The sequence below is a fragment of the Eschrichtius robustus genome, chromosome 1 (assembly GCF_028021215.1).
Source record: "Eschrichtius robustus isolate mEscRob2 chromosome 1, mEscRob2.pri, whole genome shotgun sequence".
Taxonomy (NCBI): domain Eukaryota; kingdom Metazoa; phylum Chordata; class Mammalia; order Artiodactyla; family Eschrichtiidae; genus Eschrichtius; species Eschrichtius robustus.
This window is the reverse complement of record NC_090824.1, coordinates 181,698,985-181,724,341: the sequence shown is the minus strand read 5'-3', so window position 1 is coordinate 181,724,341 and position 25,357 is coordinate 181,698,985. Positions and strand designations below refer to the sequence as shown.

The 25,357-nt window shown below is 36.5% G+C and overlaps 1 protein-coding gene across 4 annotated transcripts in view; it reads left to right on the top strand.

Moving 5' to 3' along the window:
- ACBD5 (acyl-CoA binding domain containing 5) overlaps positions 1 to 24,191 on the top strand; it is a 35,757-nt gene extending 11,566 nt beyond the window's left edge. For all 4 annotated transcript variants that reach the window (XM_068560390.1, XM_068560399.1, XM_068560381.1 and 1 more), the window contains exons 5-13: positions 117 to 231; positions 5,333 to 5,467; positions 6,393 to 6,596; positions 7,702 to 7,808; positions 8,776 to 9,043; positions 14,395 to 14,594; positions 15,939 to 15,983; positions 16,301 to 16,410; positions 22,306 to 24,191. In XM_068560390.1, the coding sequence (XP_068416491.1) occupies positions 117 to 231; positions 5,333 to 5,467; positions 6,393 to 6,596; positions 7,702 to 7,808; positions 8,776 to 9,043; positions 14,395 to 14,594; positions 15,939 to 15,983; positions 16,301 to 16,410; positions 22,306 to 22,318 (1,197 nt within the window). In that variant the 3' untranslated portion in view covers positions 22,319 to 24,191. The remainder of the gene's footprint in view (positions 1 to 116; positions 232 to 5,332; positions 5,468 to 6,392; positions 6,597 to 7,701; positions 7,809 to 8,775; positions 9,044 to 14,394; positions 14,595 to 15,938; positions 15,984 to 16,300; positions 16,411 to 22,305) is intronic.
- Positions 24,192 to 25,357: the final 1,166 nt, after the last annotated feature.

Genomic DNA, 25,357 nt, shown 5'->3' with positions numbered 1-25,357 from the left:
TAAAAGCACTTCAAATCTCAAAGTTATCGGTAAGTAAATTATAAATATATTATTTGGTGCTAGTGTGGATCACATTAATAGTTTGTTTTCACAGGATCTGTTTCTTTTGATTACAGATTCTTGAAACTATGCCAATGACTGAAAAAGTTGAAGAATTGCTACATGTCATTGGTCCGTTTTATGAAATTGTAGAAGACAAAAAGAGTGGCAGAAGTTCTGATTTAACCTCAGGTTGGACTCTTTTACCTAGTTTTTCATTCAGCAGCTGATATATTATGCATGTATTAATATTTATATTATGTGTCTAATTTTTTTTTTTACTTTCACATGCCAGTCCAAGTGGAGAAAATCTCTAAATACTTAGAAGGTAGGAATAATGAAATCCATGTAAAACTTTGGTTTAAAATTTATATGCCAAAAGAACTCTGCACAAATTTATATAACTTATGGGCTTTTCACTCAAGAGTTTTCTTTCAAGCAAATACATTGCACAAAGTTCCAAAATATTATAAACCCTAATTTTTTTTTTCAGAGTTTTAAAAAAATTTTTATTTTATATTGGAGCATAGTTGTTTAACAATGTTGTGTTAGTTTCAGTGTACAACGAAGTGATTCAGTTATACATATACATGTATCTCTTCTTTTTCAAATTCTTTTCCCATTTAGGTTATTACAGAATATTGAACAGAGTTCCCTGTGCTATTCAGTAGGTGCTTGTTGGTATAAACCGTAATTTTTACCCTTAGGTTATTAAAACATGACAGACGGTTCATTTGTATACAAAATTATAACAGAATTCATGGTTTTATTTTTATGATTCATATTTCATATTTTCTATTTTGCTTTATGAATTATATTAGCTAATTATATTAGCTATTATATTGCTATGGCTGAAATGACTTGCTAGCTAATTTTAAGTGAATATGTTTATAGTATGGTTTAACTCTAGTGTAGCTAGCTAAAACAAGACGTCAGTGAATTCACCTCACTTGGTCTTTTTTTTTAGAGTTCTGTTTTCATGTTCTCAGTAATGAATTGAAAGTCGTATCATTTTACGTACTAGCAGGAGCTGAATAATCTGCAGATTTGCTGGTATTAGCCATAAACATTTGCTCTTTAAATTGTTTTAGAAAACAGAGTGAAATGAGCTCGTAGGAGTCATTCTAAATGACAATTATATATGTTTTAAATAAAAATCAGCCTGGCCATCCGTTTTTTTTTCTTGGCATTCCATTCACAAGGCATCTTTTACTAATTGATCGAAACAGTAATCTTCCTGTTCTGTCATAAGGCCTGCAGTTTGTGTCCGCCATAGTAACTGATGGTGACTTTTACTGGGCATAACTCTGTACCACACCCTCTGTATCTGATTTGTCTACCTAGAGGGGTCAAATATTAACAAATAATCTTCTTTATAATTCATACTTATTCAAGTCAGAGAAAATAAATAAATGTTTTCTGTTTGTGAAGTGTGTTATTAGGATGCAGAGGGGAATAAATCAGGACCTGCTTTGGTTGTGTCCAGCCTACTGCCAGAGGCAAATGTTGAAACAACTAGCTATAAAAACAAGGAAGAGTGAAAAATGATAATAAAGGCTCAGATCCATAATCCCTTAGCTATAATTTAAGAGTTCAAAAGGCTTGATAAAGCTTTTTTGATAACCCATTTGAGAGCAAAACCTGTCCTAACATGAACAGGAGGAGCAAACCTTGACCTTAAATGACATGAGGCTATTTTAAGTTTTTATCCTATTTTGTACGGCTCTTATATTTTGCTACAAATATCTTAATTTTTTTTTTTTTTTTTTTTTAGTGAGAGCTGTCTTAGACTCTGTTGAAGGTGTCATATACTATACATTATGTATAGTATATGACCTTTGCAAAATTATAAAACTCTGGATTTCAAATCATACCTAGATCCAAGAGTTGTAAGGGATGCGGACCTATACCATAATTTATTTAACCTGTACCACTCTAATGGAATTTAGATTGTTTCCTCTTCTGATCTTCAAAAGATGCTGCTGAAAGTAACCATGTACAGATGTCACTTTACATACATGTTTTGACTATACTTTTTTTTTCTGGCCATGCCACACGGCTTGCGGGATCTTAGTTCCCTGATCAGGAATCGAACCCATGCCCCCTGCAGTGGAAGTGCAGAGCCCTAACCACTGGACCACCAGGGAATTCCCATTTTTGACTATTCTTGATTCCTTGCATGTCCCTATGAACTTCAGAATCAGCTTGTCAGTTTTTGCAAAAATGGCCAGCTGGAATTTTGTTAGGGATTGCAATGAATCATAGATCACTTTTGGAAGTATTGTCATCTCAACAATATTGTCTTCTAATCCATTTATTTAAATGTTCTTTAATTTCTTTCAATTGCTAGTTATTTTATTCTTTTGCTGCTATTGTAAATTGAATTTTCTAATTTCATTTTTCGATTGTTTGTTGGTAGCTTGTAGAAATACAATTAATTTTTCTATATTGATCTTGTATCTTGCAACCTTGCTTGACCATTTATTAGTTCTAATAGTTTTTTTGTAGATTACTTAGGATTTTCTATGTATAAGAGCATGTCATCTGCAGAGATCGTTTTACTTCTTCCTTGTCAGTCTGGATGCCTTTAATTTATTTTTCTTGCCTGATTGCCCTAACTAGAACTTCCAGTACAGTATTAAATAGAGATGACAAAAGCAGACATCTTTGTCCTTTTTTTTTTTAATTAATTTATTTTATTTTTGGCTGCGTTGGGTCTTCGTTGCTGTGCGCGGGCTTTCTCTAGTTGTGGCAAGCAGGGGCTGCTCTTCGTTGAGGTGCACGGGCTTCTTATTGCGGTGGCTTCTCTTGTTGTGGAGCGTGGGCTCTAGGCGCACGGGCTCAGTAGTTGTGGCACACGGGCTTAGTTGCTCTGCTGCATGTGAGATCTTCCTGGACCAGGGCTCGAACCCGTGTCCCCTGCACTGGCAGGCAGATTCTTAACCACTGCGCCACCAGGGAAGCCCAGACATCTTTGTCTTTTTCCTTATTTTAGCAACAAAACATTCAGTCTTTTAACATTAAGTATGATTCTCGTGAGTTTTCTTAGATGCCCTTTATCAGATTGAGGAAATTCTCTTGTATTCTCAATTTCTTCAGCGTTATATTCATGAAAGAGTGTTGGATTTTGTCAAGTGCTTTTTCTGCATCCGTTGTGATAATCTTGTGGCTTTTATCCTTTAGTCTATTAATATGGTGTACTACGTTGATTTTTGAATGTTGAGTAGGGCTTATTAGTAATTCTCTGTGCTTTCTGCAACTCTCGTCACAGAGCTGCTGTGATGCTGTCAAGTAGTTTTGCTGCAACCCTCCATTTGATGGGGTTTTTGGGGATTCCCTGATGCTTTGTTTTGTTGAAGGTGTCTGTGGGTGGTGAGTGTTTCTGTTTTTTATTTATTTTTTTGTCAGTTGTTATTATTTTTTTTTTCTGGTTGTCAGGGAGAGAGTAAGGGAGATTCAAAAGCTATGCTGCCATCATGATTCTCTAAGAGAGAATAGACCATAATGCCTATGATAGAGTTGAATTTTTACTCCTTAGTTCTACTAATTAGGGAATACAATAAGAATAAGAATATAGGCCTGACTGTTTAAGATGAATGGAGATTTCATATGTTATTTGGGATGCATGGGAGCATCCAAAATGGACTTGTGTAATTGAAAATAAAGCCCAGAAGTTTATGGAGGAAGGCCACTGTTTTTGGCCAAGAGCCACTTAGGATGCCTTCAGTATCTCAGAGTTACGGAAATATAATTCCCAATATGACAGAATGGGGTTTACTAACCATCAGCATTGGCATCACATGGGAGCTTTATGGCATCCAGAATCTTAGATTACCCCAGACTTACTGATTCAGAACCTACCTTTTAACTAGATCTCAGGGGATTCCTATCCATGTTAATGTTTGAGACGCTTCCATGTATTTACTCTCAAGGTATGACTTTGGGTGATAGGACAATTTACCTTTTTAAGTGATTAATCACATTTACTAATGCTTTTTTTTTTAAAAAATCTTAACTGTAAAGACATAATAATGTAAGTTGTGCACCTGAAGCCCTAAAGGTAATAAAAGGATAAAAAACTTTTTAGTGGCTTCCCTGGTGGCGCAGTGGTTAAGAATCCGCCTGCCAATGCAGGGCATGCAGGTTCAAGCCCTGGTCTGGGAGGATCCCACATGCTGTGGAGCAACTAAGCCTGTGCACTGCAACTACTGAGCCAGCGCTCTAGAGCCTGTGAGCCACAACTACTGAGCCCGCGAGCCACAACTACTGAAGCCCATGTGCCTAGAGCCCGTGCTCCGCAACAAAGAGAAGCCACCGCAATGAGAAGCCCGCGCACTGCAACGAAGTGTGGCCCCCGCTCGCCACGACTAGAGAAAGCCTGTGCGCAGCAACAAAGACCCAACACAGCCAAAAATAAATAAATAAATAAAGTTATTAAAAAAAAAAAAACTGGGCTTCCCTGGTGGCGCACTGGTTAAGAATCCACCTGCCAATGCAGGGGACATGGGTTCGAGCCCTGGTCCGGGAAGATCCCACATGCTGCAGAGCAACTAAGCCCATGCACCACAACTACTGAGCCTGCACTCTAGAGCCTGCGAGCCACAACTACTGAAGCCTGAGTGCCACAATTACTGAAGCACGCGCGCCTAGAGCCTGTGCTCCGCAACGAGAAACCACCGTAATGAGAAGCCCACGCACCTCAACGAAGAGTAGCCACCGCTCGCTGCAACTAGAGAAAGCCCACGCACAGCAACAAAGACCCCATGCAGCCAAAAATAAATAAATAAAATAAATAAATTAAAAAAAAACAAAAACAAAAACTTTTTAATGTAGTCCAACTATAATATTGATAAGATTGCTTTTAGGGCCAAAGCTATTTATGTTTTCAGCATGCTAGCCTATAGCAGCTGTCTCTTCATTTACTGTGTATTAAAGATCATTCATCTCTTAACTTTACATTTTGATCGATGTTACCTTAAAAATAATTTATCCACTGCCTTGTTCAGAAAGGATTTAAGATAGCTTTATCTAAGGCAATTATACTTCAATAAAGATGTTTAAAAAAAAAAAAGATAGCTTTATCATTTTGTTGTGAACTGATAACTGGAGGAATTAATGTAATGTACATATATTTACTGTGAAAGAAAATAATTCTGTTCATTATATGTTAAAATTCTAACTTTTTACTTCAAGATTATTTTATTAGTTATTTGTGAATTACAGTATTATTTTTAAATTACAACATGATTGTGTGTTATAGCATTATAGATTAAATGGTCATTTCATATTTTAGATCTTGGTAATGTTCTAACTTCTACACCAAATGCCAAAACTCTTAATGGTAAAGCTGAAAGCAGTGATAGTGGAGCTGAATCTGAGGAAGAAGAGGCCCAGGAAGGCGTGAAAGGAGCAGAACAAAGTGATAACGGTAATCTTTGAGTTATGAGCTAATCACTCTACATTAACTAAGGCGAAAGGCTATGGAGAGGTTTGGACTTATTTGGCATTGTGTGTGATTAGGGCACGTGGAGGGATGTGGGCTGTTGACCCTATAACCAGGTTTGTTGTGGACCAAGAGGCTCTACTACAGAGTTCAGGGACAGCCAACCTTAAGCATAGATGGATTGACGTTAATTGAAGGCAAACGAGGATAGGCCACTCCTCTAGATGTAATGCCTGAAATGCTGCATTAGAAATGTATTCATTTAAGGTATTGTTTCCAATATGAATATGCATATGTTACCAAGGAGAGGAGACAAGTTAAATTCTCAATATCTTGTCAAGAATGGCATGGATTCCAGAGAATAGGATACAGGCAGAGATTCTGATGAAGAGGGAACATTGGAATCGTGGGGTACTGCATTAGGGGGGCCTTGTGAGTAAGAGTACCAGTGATTCTTGGGGAGACTAGTTTAGAAAGGGGAGGCAGAAAGACACTAAAACAAACCATACAGCTTAGTTTTGCCTTCACTTTCCAGTAAAGGCTGACAAATAATACCTTCTTTGAAGGCTCTTTTTATTGGCTATGTAGACCTATATATGGCTGGGTCTCATAGAGCAATTTGCCTATGCCCGAAAGAGTGAAAAGACCTCAAGAGATTTATCTCTTAAAAGGGGTTCTAGAAGATTCACAGGGAACTGAAGCAGTTTTGAAACCAACACAGTTTGGGTGAGCTCTCAGCATATAATTAACCCCTTTTTAAGGAGCACCCACCCCATCTCTCTGATCCACATAGGAAGCCCTTCAAATGGATTATGATAGGCTGGGGAAATGACTACCTGATATTAGAACATAGTGTACAGAAGTTTTCCTACAGTGAATTTTTATGAATCTCTCTATTTTCACATAAAAGATAAGAAAATGATGAAGAAATCTGCAGACCATAAGAACTTGGAAATCGTTGTCACTAATGGCTATGAAAAAGACAGCTTTGTTCAGGGTGTACAGAACGACATTCATGCCAGTCCTTCCCTGAATGGCAGAGGCGCTGAGACAGTAAAATCTGTAGATCAAAACTTGGAGCAAACTGAAAAAACTGCTGTCTGCGTTCACCAAGGTACTGTCCCATCAAAGTTGTTTCTCTGGCTTCTTTCCTATGAATAATATATTCTTGTAATAATTTTAGGATATTTAGGAGCTGTTGAGAATTTTAAAAACCTCTATTCAGTAACATCTTAAGGTTTATTAATATTATAAGGGTTTATAGCTTTGAAAGAACAAAATAGGGCCAAGGCTTTTATATTTTTCTTGAAATATTTTTTATTGTGTTTTTGTATGGAATTTTAAAATAAAATCTTTGAAATTTTTACTTTTATTACTGATGTTTCTTTTAACTCACATCCCTAATTAGATGATACTTTTGTTCTCAGGTCAGCAAAATAAGGGTAAGTTACGGCTCTAGGAGTGAGCCTATAGTGTGTATACAGTGAATTATTGACATTGCTGTAATTCACTAGAGAAACCAAGAAGTACCATTTCTTTTTTTTTTTTTTTTAAATGATTGATAGTTTCTTTTAAATTTATTTATTTATTTATTTATGGCTGTGTTGGGTCTTCGTTTCTGTGTGAGGGCTTTCTCCAGTCATGGCAAGTGGGGGCCACTCTTCATCGCGGTGCGCAGGCCTCTTACTATCGCGGCCTCTCGTTGCGGAGCACAGGCTCCAGATGCGCAGGCTCAGTAATTGCGGCTCACGGGCCCAGTTGCTCCGCGGCATGTGGGATCTTCCCAGACCAGGGCTCGAACCCGCATCCCCTGCATTGGCAGGCAGATTCTCAACCACTGTGCCACCAGGGAAGCCCAACCATTTCTTAATATAACAACCAAATGTGCACAGTTGCATCCCAAATTTAGGGTCCTAGCCGGTAGTCAGTTTTTTCTTATAAAGTTATTAGGTTTTTATAAGTTTGATCTGGACAGTGTCTTTTTATAATTCCATGATAAATACTTTGTAATCTTTTTACATAAAAATTACTGACTAAATTTAAAATTTTGGTAAGTTAAAAGAAAGTAAATCAAATTTATCTCCCAATATGAAATGGTAAATCAAATTTATCTCCCAATATAAAAATAATAAAGGGCAGATAAATTTTGAAAATGTAATAAATGCATTTGTCTTCAATTAGAGAATAATTATTCTTCCCGGACATTTGTATATATTTAGATGTAAATGATGATCATGTTGAAGATGTTTCAGCAATTCAGCATTTGACGAGTGATTCAGACAGTGAAGTTTACTGTGATTCCATGGAGCAATTTGGACAAGAAGAGGTAAAAATGACATTTTTTAATTGGTAAATTTTCAAAGTGATATATCAGAAGTCCATGCATAACTTCTGTTAATAACAGATGTGTATGCTGTTCACCACTTTGAAAACATACCTCTAACATGTTTAAACGTTTGTATTTTGTTTTTTTTGTGAATTAAAAAATATATAAAATTCCTGAATATTCAAAAATGTTTAAATATTATAATTTATAATGTATTTACATTTATAAATATTCTGAGAGAGGTGGGATGGGAGGCAGAAGGTGAACTCCTTATGCTAGTCCTTATGTTTGAGACATTGATAGCAGTCAAGAAGATTGAATAATTTCAAACAAATAAATCTGTTCTTCACATTGACTAATACATTGGACTGAAATTTTAAGTGGAAATACTTTTCAAATTTCAGTTAATTAAGATTTGGTATTGAAAACTAACATTTGGAAAACCATTAAAAGTACATGAATTTTTTTTTTTTCTCTTGGACAACTTTTTCTGATAACGATTAGGGTGGTTTTGACAGCTTTATTTATGTTCGTTGTTTTTACAACTGTTCTAACACAGTGCTTTTTAAATTTTTTAAATTTATTTTGTTTTATTTTTTATTTTAAAATTAAATTAATTTAAAAATTTTAAAATTTATTTTTTTATTTTATTGAAGTATAGTTGATTTACAGTGTTGTGACAGTGCTTTTTGAATACAGTAACTCTGGATATTTAAATGTTTCTTGGATGAATGACTGAGTCACGAGCACAGTTCACTGCCAAACATCTCAGTTCTTTGCTTGTATATAAATCGTCTCTATCCCATTTCTCCCCTACAGATGGGAGGCAGAATATGAATTGAAGACATTTTTTAGAAAAATAGTATTTTCTATAATAACATTACAAAAATACCGCTTTATAAAACCAGTCATTCTTCGATTGTCATGGAAACTTTGTGGTGTATAACTACGTGCTTTACATTTGTAGTCTTTAGATAGCTTTACGTCAAACAATGGACCATTTCGCTATTACTTGGGTGGTAATCCCAGTCAGCCCTTGGAAAGTTCTGGTTTTCCTGAAGATGTTCAAGTATCTCCTGGGAATGGCAACAGGGGGGACACACAGGCGGCAGCAGTGGAAGGCAAAGGTGAAGTAAAGCACGGAGGAGAGGATGGCGGGAGTAACAGTGGAGCGCCGCACCGTGAGAAACGGGCTGGAGAAAGTGAGGAATTCTCTAACATCAGGAGAGGGAGAGGTGTGTAGCGCTTGTTTTTTGTTCTCACTGTCTTTATAAACGAATTAATGAAATGGGGAGGTTCTAGATAGGAGAGGCACCAGGACTGTCCCTCTGCAAAGGGAATGTTGAAAGTTATCCTCATGGAACATCTGACCATTTTCCTTTATGTCTGGTTCTCTCCTTTGACTCTACAGGGCATAGCAGTGTATTCTTTGAAGGTGTGGGAGAAAACATGTCTATTTCCACATCTTTTATGCAGTTTTTTAAGGTAGCCAAATTTATGTTGTATCACCTCCTTGAACACTCACTTACTGATTGCTCCAGCTGTGCTGCTGCTTTTTTCCTACTATAGGTGAAAATCTGAATTCCTTATTGTTTCCCATTTCCCCGCTTAGGTCAAAGGACATCATTTCAAGCTGATAAATCAAGTAATAGAGATAAAAGAACATTTAACAGTACAGAGGGAAACATTAAGAATATTAATGTGATCAGGTAATAAAGAGTTGAGTGGGGAAGAAAAGTAGGAATATTAATTTACAGTTGTTTATAGTAAAGAATCAATAGGTACTGTCAAAATAGCCATTTGAACAAAAACAAACCTTTCTAATTTATCAGAAAAAAAATACACATTTTTAAAAAAGCAGTGAAAACAAACCATGTAGTAAAATATTTTTTAAAACTCATAAAACAATGCATAATATAAAAGACTTAAGATCAAATGCATTTGTGAAAGCAGTACAAGTAAACAGGCTCTACTCACCTACTTAAAGAAGAAGGTATTTGGATTGGTTCACAAAACAAAGCATAACTTCATGCTGTAGTCTACAAGAGGCATATTCAGAAAGTAAAAAATTAAAGTATAGGCAAAGGTATCTCACACAAATGCACATTAAAATAAAACAAGGTTAGTAATCTTGATATCAGGGAAGATTAATTTCAGGACAAAAAGCATTAAGATAAAGAGGGCCACTTGTAATGTTAAGGTGTGCAGTAGAGACTTAAAATTGTTAATATCTTATATAACATCAACACTTCAAAAAGCAAAATCTGCAGATGATATAAGGAGAAATAGGGAAAATCATATTAATATTCAGGAGACTTTAGTGTACTTTTTTTGGTCTATATGAGAGTATAAGGACAAAAACATAACTAAGGATAATGAGAACCTTACTAACATAATTAATTTGGTAAATCTAATTGGTAGTTATCAAACTGTGTACCATGATACCTATGGAACCTGATAATTCTAGATGCTAAATTTTTCTTTGTTACCCTTATGACACCCAGGCAAGAAACTTTGGACTGTATTTCTTATTTACATTGTCTCCCATTGTCTTTGGACTGTATTTCTTATTTACATTGTCTCTCCATTGTCTCCCCCTTTCTACATTTGGTCCATCAGATAAACCTGTAATTCATTCTCTCTAATGTCTTCCTTTCCAATTTGATAGCCAGGCCGTGCTTTTCGTTTTTCACTGATTCAGAAACCTCTTAAGCTTGTATGACTGTTCTTATTTTCTAATTAAATACATACTCAAAGTGATCAGGATAATCTCTCTGTTTTTTTTTTTTTTTTTACTAAGACACATTCTTCCTATTGAAGAATATACAGTGTTTTTTGTCTGTATATATGCCTATATATATATATAGGTCTGCCTATAAAGCCTACACTCCTCACCTTCACATGGAACTTGATTCGACCTGTCCTTTGCTCTTCCTGATGTTATCATCCTCATGTTTTCATCACTCTCCTTTTTAGCATCTACCTCAAATAAGTAAAGAAAATCTTCCCACTCCCACCACCGGCTTGCCCCTTCCATGTCTATGTCTTTCCTATCATTTGGCATAGTCTTTTGTCTCTTCTTTGTTGATATTTGACTATCCCTTCATTCAAAATTCAACCTAAAGGAAAAAAACAGTGCTTTTGGGGAGTCTTTCCTAATAATTCACATTTAACTTTAATTAGTGGAATACTATATTCTTTCAATATCCTTACACTTTTACACGCATTCCTTTTGTCAGGACTTTTATGTGTTCTGAATATAGGATAGGTTAATAAATCTTGATAGCATATTATAAAGCAGTAGGGAAAAAGCAGGCTCTGGGGACCCCTAGGGTAGATAGTCAAGTGTATGATGGTCATAACATGTCCCGCCCTCAACCTAATTAAATGAATAAAAAAGAAGAAAAAAATATCAAGGTATATGGCAACAGCAACTAGATAAGGGACTCATCCTCGTACCATAAACTTTGCAAAGTATCAGAGAGACAGGACAATTAGAAAGAAACTAGAATAGATAGGAAGTTCTGTTCTCTATAGAAACAGTGAGAATGAAGGTGAGTCAATGAAATTTTGAAAAAAACCTCTCAATTTAGTGGGAAGCAGACTGGAAGCCATAGTGGCTCGAGGGTGAAGACTCAGAGTATCCTTCTGGAACTCTTTTGGACACACAGCCAGAATGAGTGCAAGACTTGTTATTATTTTTCTCTTCCACCTCCGGTTGAGAAGGAGGCTGGAGAATGGGGCATAATCTGGTGGAACTAATCACCTCTTGTCACAGAGGCTTAAAAAAAAGAGAAGATACAGGGAGGATTGGGTAGCCTAGTGTCCAGTTCACCGAATTTCACATACCCTCCCGTCTCCTTCCCCTGGGGACAAGCAGAACCACAGCCAGAGCTAGAAGAAACTGGGGTTTGCTTTCAGACATGACCTCCCTCTTCTAGTTTTGACCTTGAGGACACTGAGGGCGGCAGGGGGAGATAATTGCTCAGTGATAATTCTCTGTCACTGCCAAAGGCCATCTGGCCTCTTATATGGAGGAATGATCTGAAATATAAGGCCATCTGTCATTTGAATATATGTCATTGAATATATATATATATATATATATATATATATATATATCTCGCTGATCCAGGAAAAATCCCCAACACAGGGCATTTCACAATGTTCAAAGGAAGAGAATAGAAAACAATTCCCCCGTTACCTCAGCCCCTACCTCTAGTCCCGCTCAGACGAGCCTAATGTAGAAGCAACAGACACTAATGATATCAAGCCTACAAGGTCAGGTCTGGGGCGACATACCAGTAGGGCAATGTCAACGTGGCAGGAAACCCACTCTATTTAGGTAGATTGATAGAGTTGCCTGTGTCATAGATAAACAAGCTGACAAAAACTGACCTGGGAACTATGTAGAAATCCTACAGACAAGGAAAAAATAAAAAGGAGAGTGGAGAGGGGGAAAGGCGCTTAGGATGCAAACAAAAGATCTGTTTTGGAAGAATATATATGCCAGAAAACAGAACATTTTAGATAACCAGTATTCCTCACTCAATAAAAAAGAATATAAACACTTACAAATAGGAGATCGAAGCAGAGATGATAAGGCCTAAAAAAAGGAAATTGCATACGTAGGGGGAAAATTGGAGGCATAAGTAATAATTATATAACTTATAAATACATTAGAAACAGTAAAGAAGAGAATTGACATGGCAGAAATGCAAGTCATTCATTTATTCAAGAAAGGCAGCTTATACAGTTTGGGCAGAGGGCCCCTCTTTACAAGAAAAAATACAAATTTGTGAATATTTAGTTAAGAAAAAGGTCACAACGTATTACTAGAACCTTGGATTCAGGTTTCTTTCTTTAGGTAATTTAACAAAATTGTTTATATGAAACGCTTCCTGTTTAAAATCTGACTTTACCCACCTACAGCTCTCTACGGCTCCCAGAAATCACAGGGGCCCGTACAGGGGAATGGGCTGATACTCCTGTTTTTGTGAAGGCGGTTTGAACACTGAGTATTACAAAGGATGTAGTAAAGTGAGCAGAGACAGCAGTAGTTCTCTGGCACCATCAGTACCCACTGATAGACCATCACAGAATATGTCAAGCTCTTAAGGATGCAGGAAAAAACTAAGCCTCAAATTCAACTTCGCACTTTTTTTTTTCTGTGTAAATTCCAGACCAATAGCTGAGTTCAGGAATGACCACTTCAAATTTTACTTCCTTTCGATACAAGAGTAGAGGTCTTCTTGAAGATGGCATTGAGCATTTCAGTGTACTCTTTGGGGTTTAACTTGGCAGATGGCTCCAATTCCATTTCTCTTACAGCCCCAAACACTGCTTGATGCAAGTTCAGTTTTAGGAATCCTGCTTCTGTAGGGTTCCAGGATGCCAAAGGGCAATGAGGTAGACAATTTTCTGTTTATTATTTAAAACAAAACTTATGTATTATATTAGCAAGCATGTAAAACTTGTGATATTCCATTTCTGCAAGGGTAAGGTAACATAGTAGTACCTTTTACACACTACAATATAAAACTGTTTCGGACGTCCCTGGTGGTCCAGTGGTTAGGACTCTGCGCTCCCAATACAGGGAGCACAGGGTCGATCCCTGTTTGGGGAACTAGGATCCTGCATGCCACATGGCGAGGCCAAACAAACAAACAAACAAAAAACTGTTTCAGCCTTTGTGAAAAATAACTTGGCAACACTCATTAAGAACCACGACAAAATTGTTATCCTTTCACCCAGGAGTTCTTATTTGAATTTGTCTGACCTAAAGAAATCAACAGAAATTTGGACAAGAATTTATATACAAAGACATTCATTGCAATGTTATTTGTAATCGCAAAAATTTGGAGTCACCCTAACTATCTAAAAGTGCAAAATGATTGAGTAAATTATTTCATGGTCTTACTAGTGAATTCATATAGCTGTTTCAGTGTTTTTGGAATTGGAGTAAAATTTAATGATGCATGTAAATGTTCATAATATTTTTTAAAAGTAGGACACAAAATCACGTATAAGGGGTAATGCCAATTCTGTAAATATACGCATAGAAAAAAGAACATATGGATAGACAACAAAATGTTAATAGTAGTGAGATTTCAATATAAGTATAATGGAATTTATAAGAAAAACCATTTAAAAACCTTTTGGGAGGCTTACAGTGATCAAATAGGAAAACATGGCTATTTAGTGTAGCTTTTAATACTCCAAAGAAACAGCCTCATATTTTTTCAATCTTGTTACTGTATTAGTAAAGAATTTTTAAGAATGTACCCCAAATATGTGTATTATTTGTGTATTATATACATTGAGTCATGTACTAGTATATTAGGTACATTATAAAACCTTAGCAAAAAAAAAAAATTAAGACTATAAATAGAAGTTTATACCTATGTCAACTTCTTTGATTTTAATAGTTTATTTTGTGTACTTCCTGATTGCTTCCACTCCACTTTGGAGATTTAGATCTCAAAGAAATAGAGGAAAAATGAAAAAAAAAAACACAAAAAACACCCCACCATTTCTACTTTTCTAAGAGTGATTAAAACTAACTTATTTTGCTCTCTTAAAATAGGGCACAGGATGCAACATTTGAGCGAAGGAAGCAAAGGTCGGCAAGTGGGAAGTGGAGGTGATGGGGAACGCTGGGGTTCAGACAGAGGGTCGAGGGGCAGCCTCAACGAGCAGATCGCTCTCGTGCTCATGCGCCTGCAGGAGGACATGCAGAACGTCCTTCAGAGACTCCACAAACTGGAGACGCTGACAGCATCGCAGGTAGCCTTCCTCATTTGTCTTGTCTTCATCTGCTGTTGATCCCATCAAACAGTGTGTAGTTGGAATCTGTGTTAATCTGATTTAAATGAACCATACAAATGATACCCAAAGCTTATTTTAGCAGTTAAGTAAGATTATATGTTTAGGGAACCAGGCTCAGATTATGTTTTATCAAGAGGTATATGGTGTGTTCCAATGAGAAGAATATTCAAATACACTGATTTGAATGTTTTGCTAAGAAAGAGACAAATTCTGGATCCACAAAATGCTAAACAGTAACAGTTTACAAAATGCTTTTTCTTGTTAAATGTGTGATTTTTTGGTGTGTGCATTTAATATCTGTCTTTCTTGCTAGACTATAAACACTTTGATTGTAGGGACTATATATATACTATTTTATTTACTGCTGCTAAAGGACAGAGCCTTGTTCCAAGGAGGGGGCATAATAAATATTTGCTGTTAGATTAAAAAAAAATCTGATTTACACACATCAATGGAGTTTAATGGTTTTTAAAAGGATCTACTTCTGAAAATATTATTTCAGAAAAGACTGACCCAAAAGCCAAATACCACTAAAAATAATTGGAATTTTTCAGCATATAAAATTAGCAGTACCATGTTGGAGACAGGAAGAAGAACACGAGAAGAATAAGAAGTGTTGAACAGTGCAGTTTGTGGCACTAATAGAGACCACAGCTAATGTCCTAGGGTTCACCATTGAAGGGCTATCCTTTTGTAGTAAGCGTTGTCTTCTATCTTGACCTCTTTTTAAAATGCTGTGGAGGTAATACACTAACTTACTTAGTTTTACTTACTTACTTACTTAGTTTTAGGATCAAAACTTTCAAGCCGGAGAGAAATGTAGAGTTATGATTTGACCACTATGGTTTGCTATAGCTTATCATGAGTCTCCAAAACAGATATTTGGATATTGTTCACATAATCTTTACACTTTTACAGTTTTAATTATCAAGGCTATAGTTCTCAAATGTGTTTGTAAGTTGGTAGTTTATATGGAAATCAAGGAATTAATAAGAAATGTTGAGTAAGTAATTTAATAAGAATGTAAAAGTAATGGTTCAGATTAATTTGAGGTTTTATTTTGATAATTTTATATTATTTGAACTATAAAATGTCAGAGATAATTATTTGGCTAGCAATTTTAGGGACTTTTAATTTGGTCACTGTGAGTTTCGGGATAATCAAAGCATAGTTAGCAGAAAAATCGAGAGTAATCCAATATTTCACCCTTTTTTTTTAAAAAAAAGATAGGAAATAGAAAAAATTACTGTATTTTTTTTTTTCTTTTTGTCAAAGCTAAATCAGTTTCACTTGTGTTGATAGGCAAAATCATCAGCATTACAGACTGGTAATCAGACCCCTTCACCGGTAAGAAATTCTTATCTTAAATCTAAGTGCCAGGGTTTCAAATAAGTTACAGTAAATTTAGATTATATGATGTCCTTAAAGTATTCCAAATGAAATCTACCCTTTAGAACTTTGAAATTTAAAATATATTTGTTTTGTACTAAGTCTGAAGTACTTCTGAAAGTCTACTTACTGAATTACACTCTAAAATTATCTCCCTCCCTTTAGCAGGAGTGAGATCTATTATTAGTTATATAGTTTCAAAATTATGGTGTATTTTTTAAATTTATATATGCAATATGTAATAGATTGGTGACCAGCTTATTTTATTTTCTCAGAGACCATCTTGGTGGCCCTTCGAGATGTCTCCTGGTGCATTAATCTTTGCTATCACATGGCCTTTTATTGCCCAGTGGTTGGTGCATTTATATTACCAAAGAAGGAGAAGGTAATACGATAGTTTTATAATTCAAAGTGGTATGTAAACTCTTACAATCTATAGCAGACAGAGCTTTCAGCAGCAGTTAGGGAGATAGGTCCATTTTATAGATAGATTGTCATACTGAGCATTCTGTACTGATCATGAGACTGAAACTACCTGGGAAATGATATCTAGTGGGTTTTTAGATACTTGTTAGATTAAAATTTTTTCACTTGAGAGCATCTGATGCATTTGTACACCTTTGGTTTATGCAACAGCAAGAAAATGATTACAGGCTTAAGTTTTATGTCTTATGAAGAAACAGTGTTCTCAAAGTATGATTTTTTGGGGGGGCCCTTTGCTAATATTAAAGGACAACAGATAAGAAAACTAATAATGCCTGTGTGCTCTCTATACCTTAGAAGTATAGACATTGGCATTTAAGAAAATGTTCATCCTGGTGGTTGACTAGAAATAGGGCTTATTCTAATTTGAGGGCCAGAATTCCAGTTTGGCCAGGAAATAACTCAGATAAGTCTGAGAATAATAGGTTTGAATCCTTGCAAGTGCTCTGAGATTGTCTACATGAGGAATAACCTGAGGCCAAAACTCTTGGGTTCAAGAAAATCGTTAAAAGCATTTTTTTGGACACTATGTAAACTGAATTACTTTCCCTGGATGGGCAGATGGACAAATATTTGTCATTCGTGGCCTCACTGATTATGTTTCTGGTGTTTCATCACCATTTCCCATTAAATCACAACAGATGGGGAAAAGAGATAGGGTATTTGGTGGTAAGATTTTAAGTGCTCTCTTACATATGTGCAGTAGAAACACATTTTAAAAAAATCTACAAGTTTAAATAATTATAGGTCTGTTGTTCCTCTACCAAAGAACCCACGTTTCTAATTACTGCACGTGATAACAAAAGCAAAAACCAAACATTTACCCTTCTCCTACATCAAAGGGCTAAGCAGCACACTAGTCTAAGTGCTCCAGTGAGAATGCTTCATAGTAGAGAAACAGAAATGCATGTGGCCTTGGGTGACTTGGTTTAGTCTTCCTTGTTCTCTGCTTATGTTAAGACTGTTTGATTTATGTTCATAAATGAACCCAATACGTTTTCTGGTACATTAATGTTCTTGGAATATACTTGCTCACTTAAAAAACTTTTGTGGGACTTCGGAAGCCTAAGTTGCCTTCTCAGTATCATTTACCCCCTTTCTAAGCCATCTGTGTATGTGTCACTTCAGCTGTTAAGATACAGACCTTGGGACTATATCTATAGATACAGACTATAGACCGTGGCCCAGTGGTTAAGAATCCGTGCATCCATTGTAGGGGGTGTGGGGTCAATCCCTGGTTGGGGAACTAAGATCCTGCATGCTGCATGACATGGCCAAAAAAAGGGGAAAAAAAGATATAGACCTTAATTTAAATCCTTTCTTTTCTTTTTTCACACATTTTGTGTTTCTCCTGTGATGGTTGGGTGCTATACAGTGTTTTAAATCCTAATATCCCTTATAATAGGAGGAAAAAAGAACCAAGCCTTTTTTCAATATGTGGTTATACTGGATTTAAGCGGCTGGCAACAGTGGTGCTAACGGGAGGTGTTTACATGTTTTGCAATGCATTTCAAAGTTCTTTTTCATGTTTTCCTTTGTAGAAAGTTGGGGATTGGAGAATAGAGAAATTCAACACATGACAAAAAAACCTAAAGTTTACTTCGATTAATTTATTTCATGCTTAAGGTTGAAGCAGCTTGTCACTTTATTAAAGACTGAAAAAACAAAGTGTACTTTGCTTCAGCAGTCATGGAAAATTGCAGTTTTTCTAAAATTATTATTTTTTTAATGTTCCTTACTTGTAAAAGTATATGCCATTTCTCCTAAGTATTCAGTTTCAGTTGTTGACAGATGTCTCTGAATGGAGAAACTTTTCTCTGTTCCTAATTTTCTACTTTGTTATTATTGAATCTTTATCCAGTTTTCCAATGTATGTTAGGTATTTAATCCTTCAAAGTTGTAAATTATTAGTGCTCTGCAACTGCATTTTGATGAGACATAGTGTTTTTATGTATTGTTTACTTATATATGTAAGGAGTCAGCTGGGGTAGGCGATGGAAATAAGTTTTGGCTTGAGGGGATTTAGGCATCTTTTAATCTGGCAGTGTTTAACAGGTTTTAATCTGACAGTTATAGGAAAGAAGACTAGAGAACATTGTGCATGGTTTAGAGAAGACAGGTCTGTGTTAGAGATGAAGAGAAAGATCTAGAAATCCTCTTAGGATGGGAAAAATGTGACCAGGAGAGGGTGTGCCCTACTTATAACAGGGCCCACCCTGTACCTCATCCTCTAGCACAGTGTCTGGCATGTATTAGGCTTTCAATAAATATGTGCTGAATACATGGCTGAAGGCCCACTCTTGGCAGGATGGCAGCTGAAGTACCATGTGACATGGAGAAGCTTTGATGTTATTTAACATCTGGATGCAAACACACACTGAGATAATCCTATACACATGTAAAATAAGTGGTTATCTGTTTGTGGTAAGCTTTAAAAAAAAATTTTTTTTTACATGAAAAGTAATACTTAAGGTCCACTGCTTGATTCTTTTTTCCCCAGTATAGAAGAATATGAATTTTTTTATAGTTGATTTACAATGTTAATTTCTGCTATACAGCAGAGTGATTCAGTTATACATATATATACATTCTTTTTTTTTTCATATTCTTTTCCATTATGGTTTATCATAGGATATTGAATATAGTTCTCTGTGCTATACATAGGACCTTGTTGTTTATCCATTCTATTTATAATAGCTTACATCAGAAAAATATAAATTTAAAAGTAAAAGAGATCTCATATCACTCTGCAGGGGATCTGAAAAACATTCTTTCTGTATGTGTTATGAAGAGTATCATCTGAAGACCTGTTCAAAATTAGGCCCTGAACAGCCTCCTATGGTACTACCTCCCCTCAGTTACCTAACCTGGTCATTCTGCTATTAAAATTATCCATGAGTTAAATACTGAAAGCAGGCCAGTTTTTTGGGGTTTTCTTTTTTTGGCCGCAGGGCGGCAGCTCGCAGGATCTTAGTTCCCCAACCAGGGATCGAACCCGGGCCTACGGTGGTGAAAGCACCGAGTCCTAACCACTGGACTGCCAGGGAATTCCCTGAAAGCAGACCTTTTAAGTCCACAAGACTATTCTTTTTTTTTTTTTATAAATTTATTTATTTATTTATTTTTGGCTGTGTTGGGTCTTCGTTTCTGCGTGAGGGCTCTCTCCAGTTCCGGCAAGCGGGGGCCACTCCTCATCGCGGCGCGCGGGCCTCCCACCGCCGCGGCCTCTCCCATTGCGGAGCACAGGCTCCAGACGCGCAGGCTCAGCAGCCGTGGCCCACGGGCCCAGCCGCTCCGCGGCATGTGGGATCCTCCCAGACCAGGGCTCGAACCCATGTGCCCGGCATTGGCAGGCAGATTCTCAACCACTGCGCCACCAGGGAAGCCCGCACAAGACTATTCTTAATCTATTACACAAAGACCTCACTTCTCAGATACTGCATGTTTTACAAACTGAAGGTTTGTGGCAACTCCGTCACAAGGCTGTCAGTACCGCTTTCCCAACAGTATTCACTCACTTCATGTCTCTGTGTCATATTTTGGTAATTCTTGAAATATCTCAGGCTTTTTCATTATTATTATATCTGTTATGGTAATCTGTGATTAGTGATCTTTGATGTTGCTACTATGACTTGCCAAAGGCTCAGATGATGGTTAGCATTTTTTAGCAATAAAACATTTAAAAAAAAATTTTTTTAAAGGGAACTTTATTTTTATTTATCTATTTTTTGGCTGCGTTGGGTCTTCGTTGCTGCGCAGGCTTTCTTTAGTTGCGGCGAGAGGGGGGCTACTCTTTGTTGTGGTGCACGGGCTTCTCACTGCAGTGGCTTCTCTTGTTGCAGAGCACGGGCTCTAGGTGCGCGGTCTTCAGTAGTGGTGGCACGCGGGCTCAGTAGTTCTGGCTTGCGGGCTCTAGAGCGCAGGCTCAGTGGTTGTGGCACACGGGCTTAGTTGCTCCTAGGCATGTGGGATCTTCCTGGACCAGGGCTCGAACCCATGTCCCGTGCATTGGCAGGCGGATTCTTAACCACTGCACTACCAGGGAAGCCCAATGAAGCATTTTTAAATTAAGGTATGTACAGTTTTTTAAGACATAATGCTATTGCCACTTAATAGACTACAGTAGAGTGTAAACTGTTATATGCACTGGCAAACCAGAAAATTTGTGTGACTCACTTGATTGTGATATTAGCTTTATTGCAATGGTCTGGAGCCGAACCTGCATGATCTTCAAGGTCTGCCTGTAATTTGAAGGAAAGGATGTTTCTAACCACTTTCCTTTATCAGTCTGTCCAGGTTCATAAATGTGCTGGTAGGTGGTTTCCTTAGAGACAATGAGCTTTCAGTTTTTATTTAATAAAAACTGGATAGGGTGGGACAGGTCTCAGGAGAAACATTCTTCAGATGGAGACTGGGGAAGGTGATACTGGACCAAAAATTCAGGCCCAGGCTTCTGAGGCAGGGAAAGAATCTCAGCAGTCCAGGCAGAGCAGAGGGTTCAGTGGGCTGGGGAAAGGCAAAATGTTATTCCTGTTTTCTTATCTGTTGTTTTCTGTAACTTTTCTTCTCTTATCACACTATACCCTACATTGTACAAGTTAAGTGCCTGGAAAACATCCCAAAATTCCAAAGATAGTGATAGTGATTTATGTCTCTTCTATTTCCCTATTACAGTTGAAGATTGGGGGGTTCATAGACCAAGTTGTGTGTTTTTTGGTAAATCTACAGATTTGGTAAATCTTGTATAGCAATCTGCATCACGTGGGTTCTTAGTAAGTGTTGCTAACTGTTCAGGCACCTCCCAACTAGCATTTCTGCTAAAGTCTCACTCAGGCAGTCTTTACAACCACCCACGATTCTCTTCCTCCAGGGGCCTTTTTTCTTCATGCCAGAGTAATCTCCTCCTATTATGTGAAAACCCATCTGATTATTTAAAATGTCACTCCTGCCAAGGTGTACATAAGATTTCTGCAGAGGATAAGGAGTGGTCTGATTATTTAAAAGATCATTCCTGCCAAGGGGGTTGCATAAGAGCGTTTCTACGGAGGAGAGGAATAAACTTGTAATGAGAGAGTTTCAGGCATTTTGGCATCTGGAATGCTGAGGGGAGTACAGAGATTTTACAGCTGTGGGTCCTTTCCCAGAACTCAGATCACACGCGATTGTTGTGCTCACAAGCCCGTTCTTCTCTGGTAGCTCACTCTGCTATCAGTAAAACCATCACATTATACACATCTGAGTTGTTGGTTTATATGTCCCTCCCATCCCCATCCCATCAACTAAACTGAGAGCTTTTTTGAGGGCTAAGAGCCTGCCTCAGAGATGTCTGAATCCCCAGTACCTGGCACAGTGCCTGGAAAGTAACAGATACATAATATGTGTTGATTAAATGAACAGTCCAGGTTGTGTATCTGTCAACCTTTTGTTGTTTTATGAAGCTTTTTTGTTTCAAAACTTTCCATTTTGATAAAATTATGAAATAATTTGCAAAAATCTGAACTGTGGAATAGCCAACTAGAAAAAGATGAGAATCGAGAAGCTATGAGAGGAGGAATGTACATTTAAATCGTTTGTTAGAAACTACTTGGTAATGTCATCACTTGCAGTTGGATCTTTCCTATTGAGCTCTAAGTGACATGAAGTAACTTCATAAGGATCATTTGTAATTTTATGGTCTTATTTTGAATTTGAATATTATTATTATGTTACCATCAGCGAATTCTTTGGTATGGATATGTTTCATATTCAGGTTGCATTTATACTCATAGGACATTGTTTTTTTCCTTTCTTTTCAAAGAAAATTGAACTGAAGAAAATATTTTACTGAAGAAGACTACTGGGCCTGGATGACCTCAGGATGAAATGGATTGTGGAGCTCACATGAAACTCCTAGTTTGTGATGATTACATTTCTTTTTGTTGTCCAGTAGTTTGGTTTGTGTACATATATACATATATATATTTTGCACTACACAAATGATAACATTTTAAGGACTAATATTGCTGATACTTGAATAATCAATCTCAACTAGGTTATAAGTAACAGACTTAGATTTACCCTACCCTTGAACTTGAAGGACATTAAATTATTAATTATTGTTTGGTAACATGTTTACCTGATTATCTCCCATAGAGAAATATAAGCTGCTTTTCCAAGGTACAGTTGTGATAATAAGAACAGATTTATAACTGGGTATTTTTAATTTTCTAAATTAAATATGAGAAAGTATGCAAACCAGGAGTGAATTTCAAATGAGATGAAATCGACTTTCTTTCTTAGTCACTGAACCACCATGCGATTCAGTAGAAAACGACTGGAAGAATCTTCTCCACGTCCACTTTGTGGGCTGCCCATAATCTTCCTTGGGCATGCACAGCTCTAACTTTAGTGTTCAGGCATCATTATGACAAAGTAGAGCCCTATGTACTAGGCTTTGTTTTTACAAATGATTCACAGAATAGACATAACCTGCTAATGGAAATGATGAAGAATGGGCTTAACGTGTTCTGAACCTGCAGATCATTAATAAGATTTGTATTCAATCATATCCATGGATTCCTTTGTAATAATTTTCCTTTAACTGAGGACATCTTGTTTCTGCTTCATAGGGTGCTTTGAAATATAAAATGAAAACTTATTTATACTGTTTTTACAAAGGTCAAAGAGGAAACACATGAAAATCACTTTTCTGCAACTGGTAAACCACACAGACCGGACTCTTAACCTCTTAGTGCCTCAGTTTTTCCTTCGGGGTATAATATTGGAGATACACCTATTTCACAAGGGGTATTGGAGAGATCTGCAAGCTAGCAGGCCATATGCTTCCATGTGAATAAGACATACCCAACTAATGTAAATTTGTGTCTCTCCTCCACCTCCCACATTTAGACTAAGAAGAAGACTGTAATTTAGATCCTTGAAGGCTCTGTTTGGAATTATCCTTCCTGCATACCTTTTAAAACTCCCTGCTCATGTAGATGTACCTTATGCTTTAAAGATTTCTCTGATACAAAGGTTTAGTATCAAATAATTTTTAAAATTCTTGGTATGTGTGATGTTGGGTTTAGCATCATGTGTTCAGAGTGTTCTCAATAAGAGAGAAAGTAATCCATCCCTAGTCTAGAGGGTGGTTCTTTGTTTATCTGAAGAAAAAAGTATAAGAATACAATTTGCTTTTCTGAAGACTTTTTTTCCTTATTTTTTTTCTTACATGTAACTTGATGTTTTTTATTTTTTAATCCCATCTTGATTAAAATGTATCTGTCTAAAGAGATCTACTAATATTTGCTTTTTAAAAGCTGTCCTCTATTTATTTGGGGAAAAAAATGAAGCCAGTAACTGAATTATATGTAAAAATAAAATTTAGACCTGTGGGTCGGGAGTTATTTTAAAAAATTAGCTATCAATCTGGTATCAGAAAATGGTGGCTTTTCTCTTAGTATATAAATAAATAAGATGCAAAGTAAGAATGTAAGCAGTTGTGATTCATTACAAGCAGTTGGAGGTAACTAACTCCTAGGGATAACCATTTGTATCCTATTCCAAAGTCTTATTTTATAGTTTGAAAAGCACTTTGCACACAGTTCTTGTATATACAAGTAAAGACGTAATTATAGGATGTAGTGTTACTGCTTTGTTTAACAAGAACCTCATTTAAAATTGACAGCTATGGTATTTTTTTAATGATCTACTTCTTTTCTGTTTCTTTATTGTAAAATTAAGTTAAAAATAAAAGGTTAATGAAAAATGTTATGGTTTTTATTCCTTGTTACTGTTAGAAGTGCATTGATTATATAAGGATTAAATGAGAATAAATAGTAGGGGGTCATAGGCAGTAATTGTGCCTCGTTCAAAATGAAGCCATGCTATTACATGTAATTTTATAAAAATCAGAAACAGGCTGAAGTTGAACTCATTTAGTCATTTGGCTGCAAATGTTACTGATCGTGTCAAAATCTTAGTTTCAATTCTTATTCCAACTAGGTAGCTTCCCATAGCCACTCAGTGTGGCCTTAGTCAGCCATGTTAAATACATACAGCTTGGTCTTAGGTAGAAAATGGTGAGAAGGTTTTATGTTTTTAATACAAATGTATAATTTGTAAGTTCTCCAGATAGTGATAAAAGTGATGTTAGCTATTTGTAACATTAAGATACCAGTGTTCTGGGGCCTGTAATAGGAACTAACTGCAGTGGCTTGAGTTTTTTTCCCTCATATACAAGGAGTCCAGAGGTAGGAAGTCCAGGGCTGGTAAGGTGCTTCCACAATGTCCTTAGGGACACAGGTTCCTTCTGTCTTTCTGTTCTGTCATCTTTAGGGTGTGGGCCTTGTCTTCATGTTCGCTAAATCGCTGCTGTACATCTCGGTCCAATGTCTACATTACAGGTAGGCAAAGATCCTTATCTGATCAGGAACCAGTAACTTTCCTGGAAGTCTCACACAGGATACTCCTTCTCCATCTACTTGGCTAGAACTGGGTCTCATAATTATATCTTTGTCTATAAGAATATTATTCAAAGAATAAAATTGTTCCAGTTTATATAGATATAATTTTACAAATTTAATTTTGCCCATACACAGGAAATGCCATGTCTTTTGGCCTTTAATACACTTAACTGAGTTCTCTTCTTTCTCTATTTGTTTTTCTTTTCTGCTTCTCAACCCTTGTTTTCCCACTGACCTTCTCTCTCTCCATTAATCCTCCTTCCCAATGGAACCACTTTTTCAAGCTGAAAAACGGTAAGTGTTCTTTTCCTTTTTCAAAAGAAACAACTAAAAGAACTTTTAAATACATACATAATACAGGTGAGGTGTAGCCATTGTTATTTTTTCTGCCCAGCACCTGTCCCT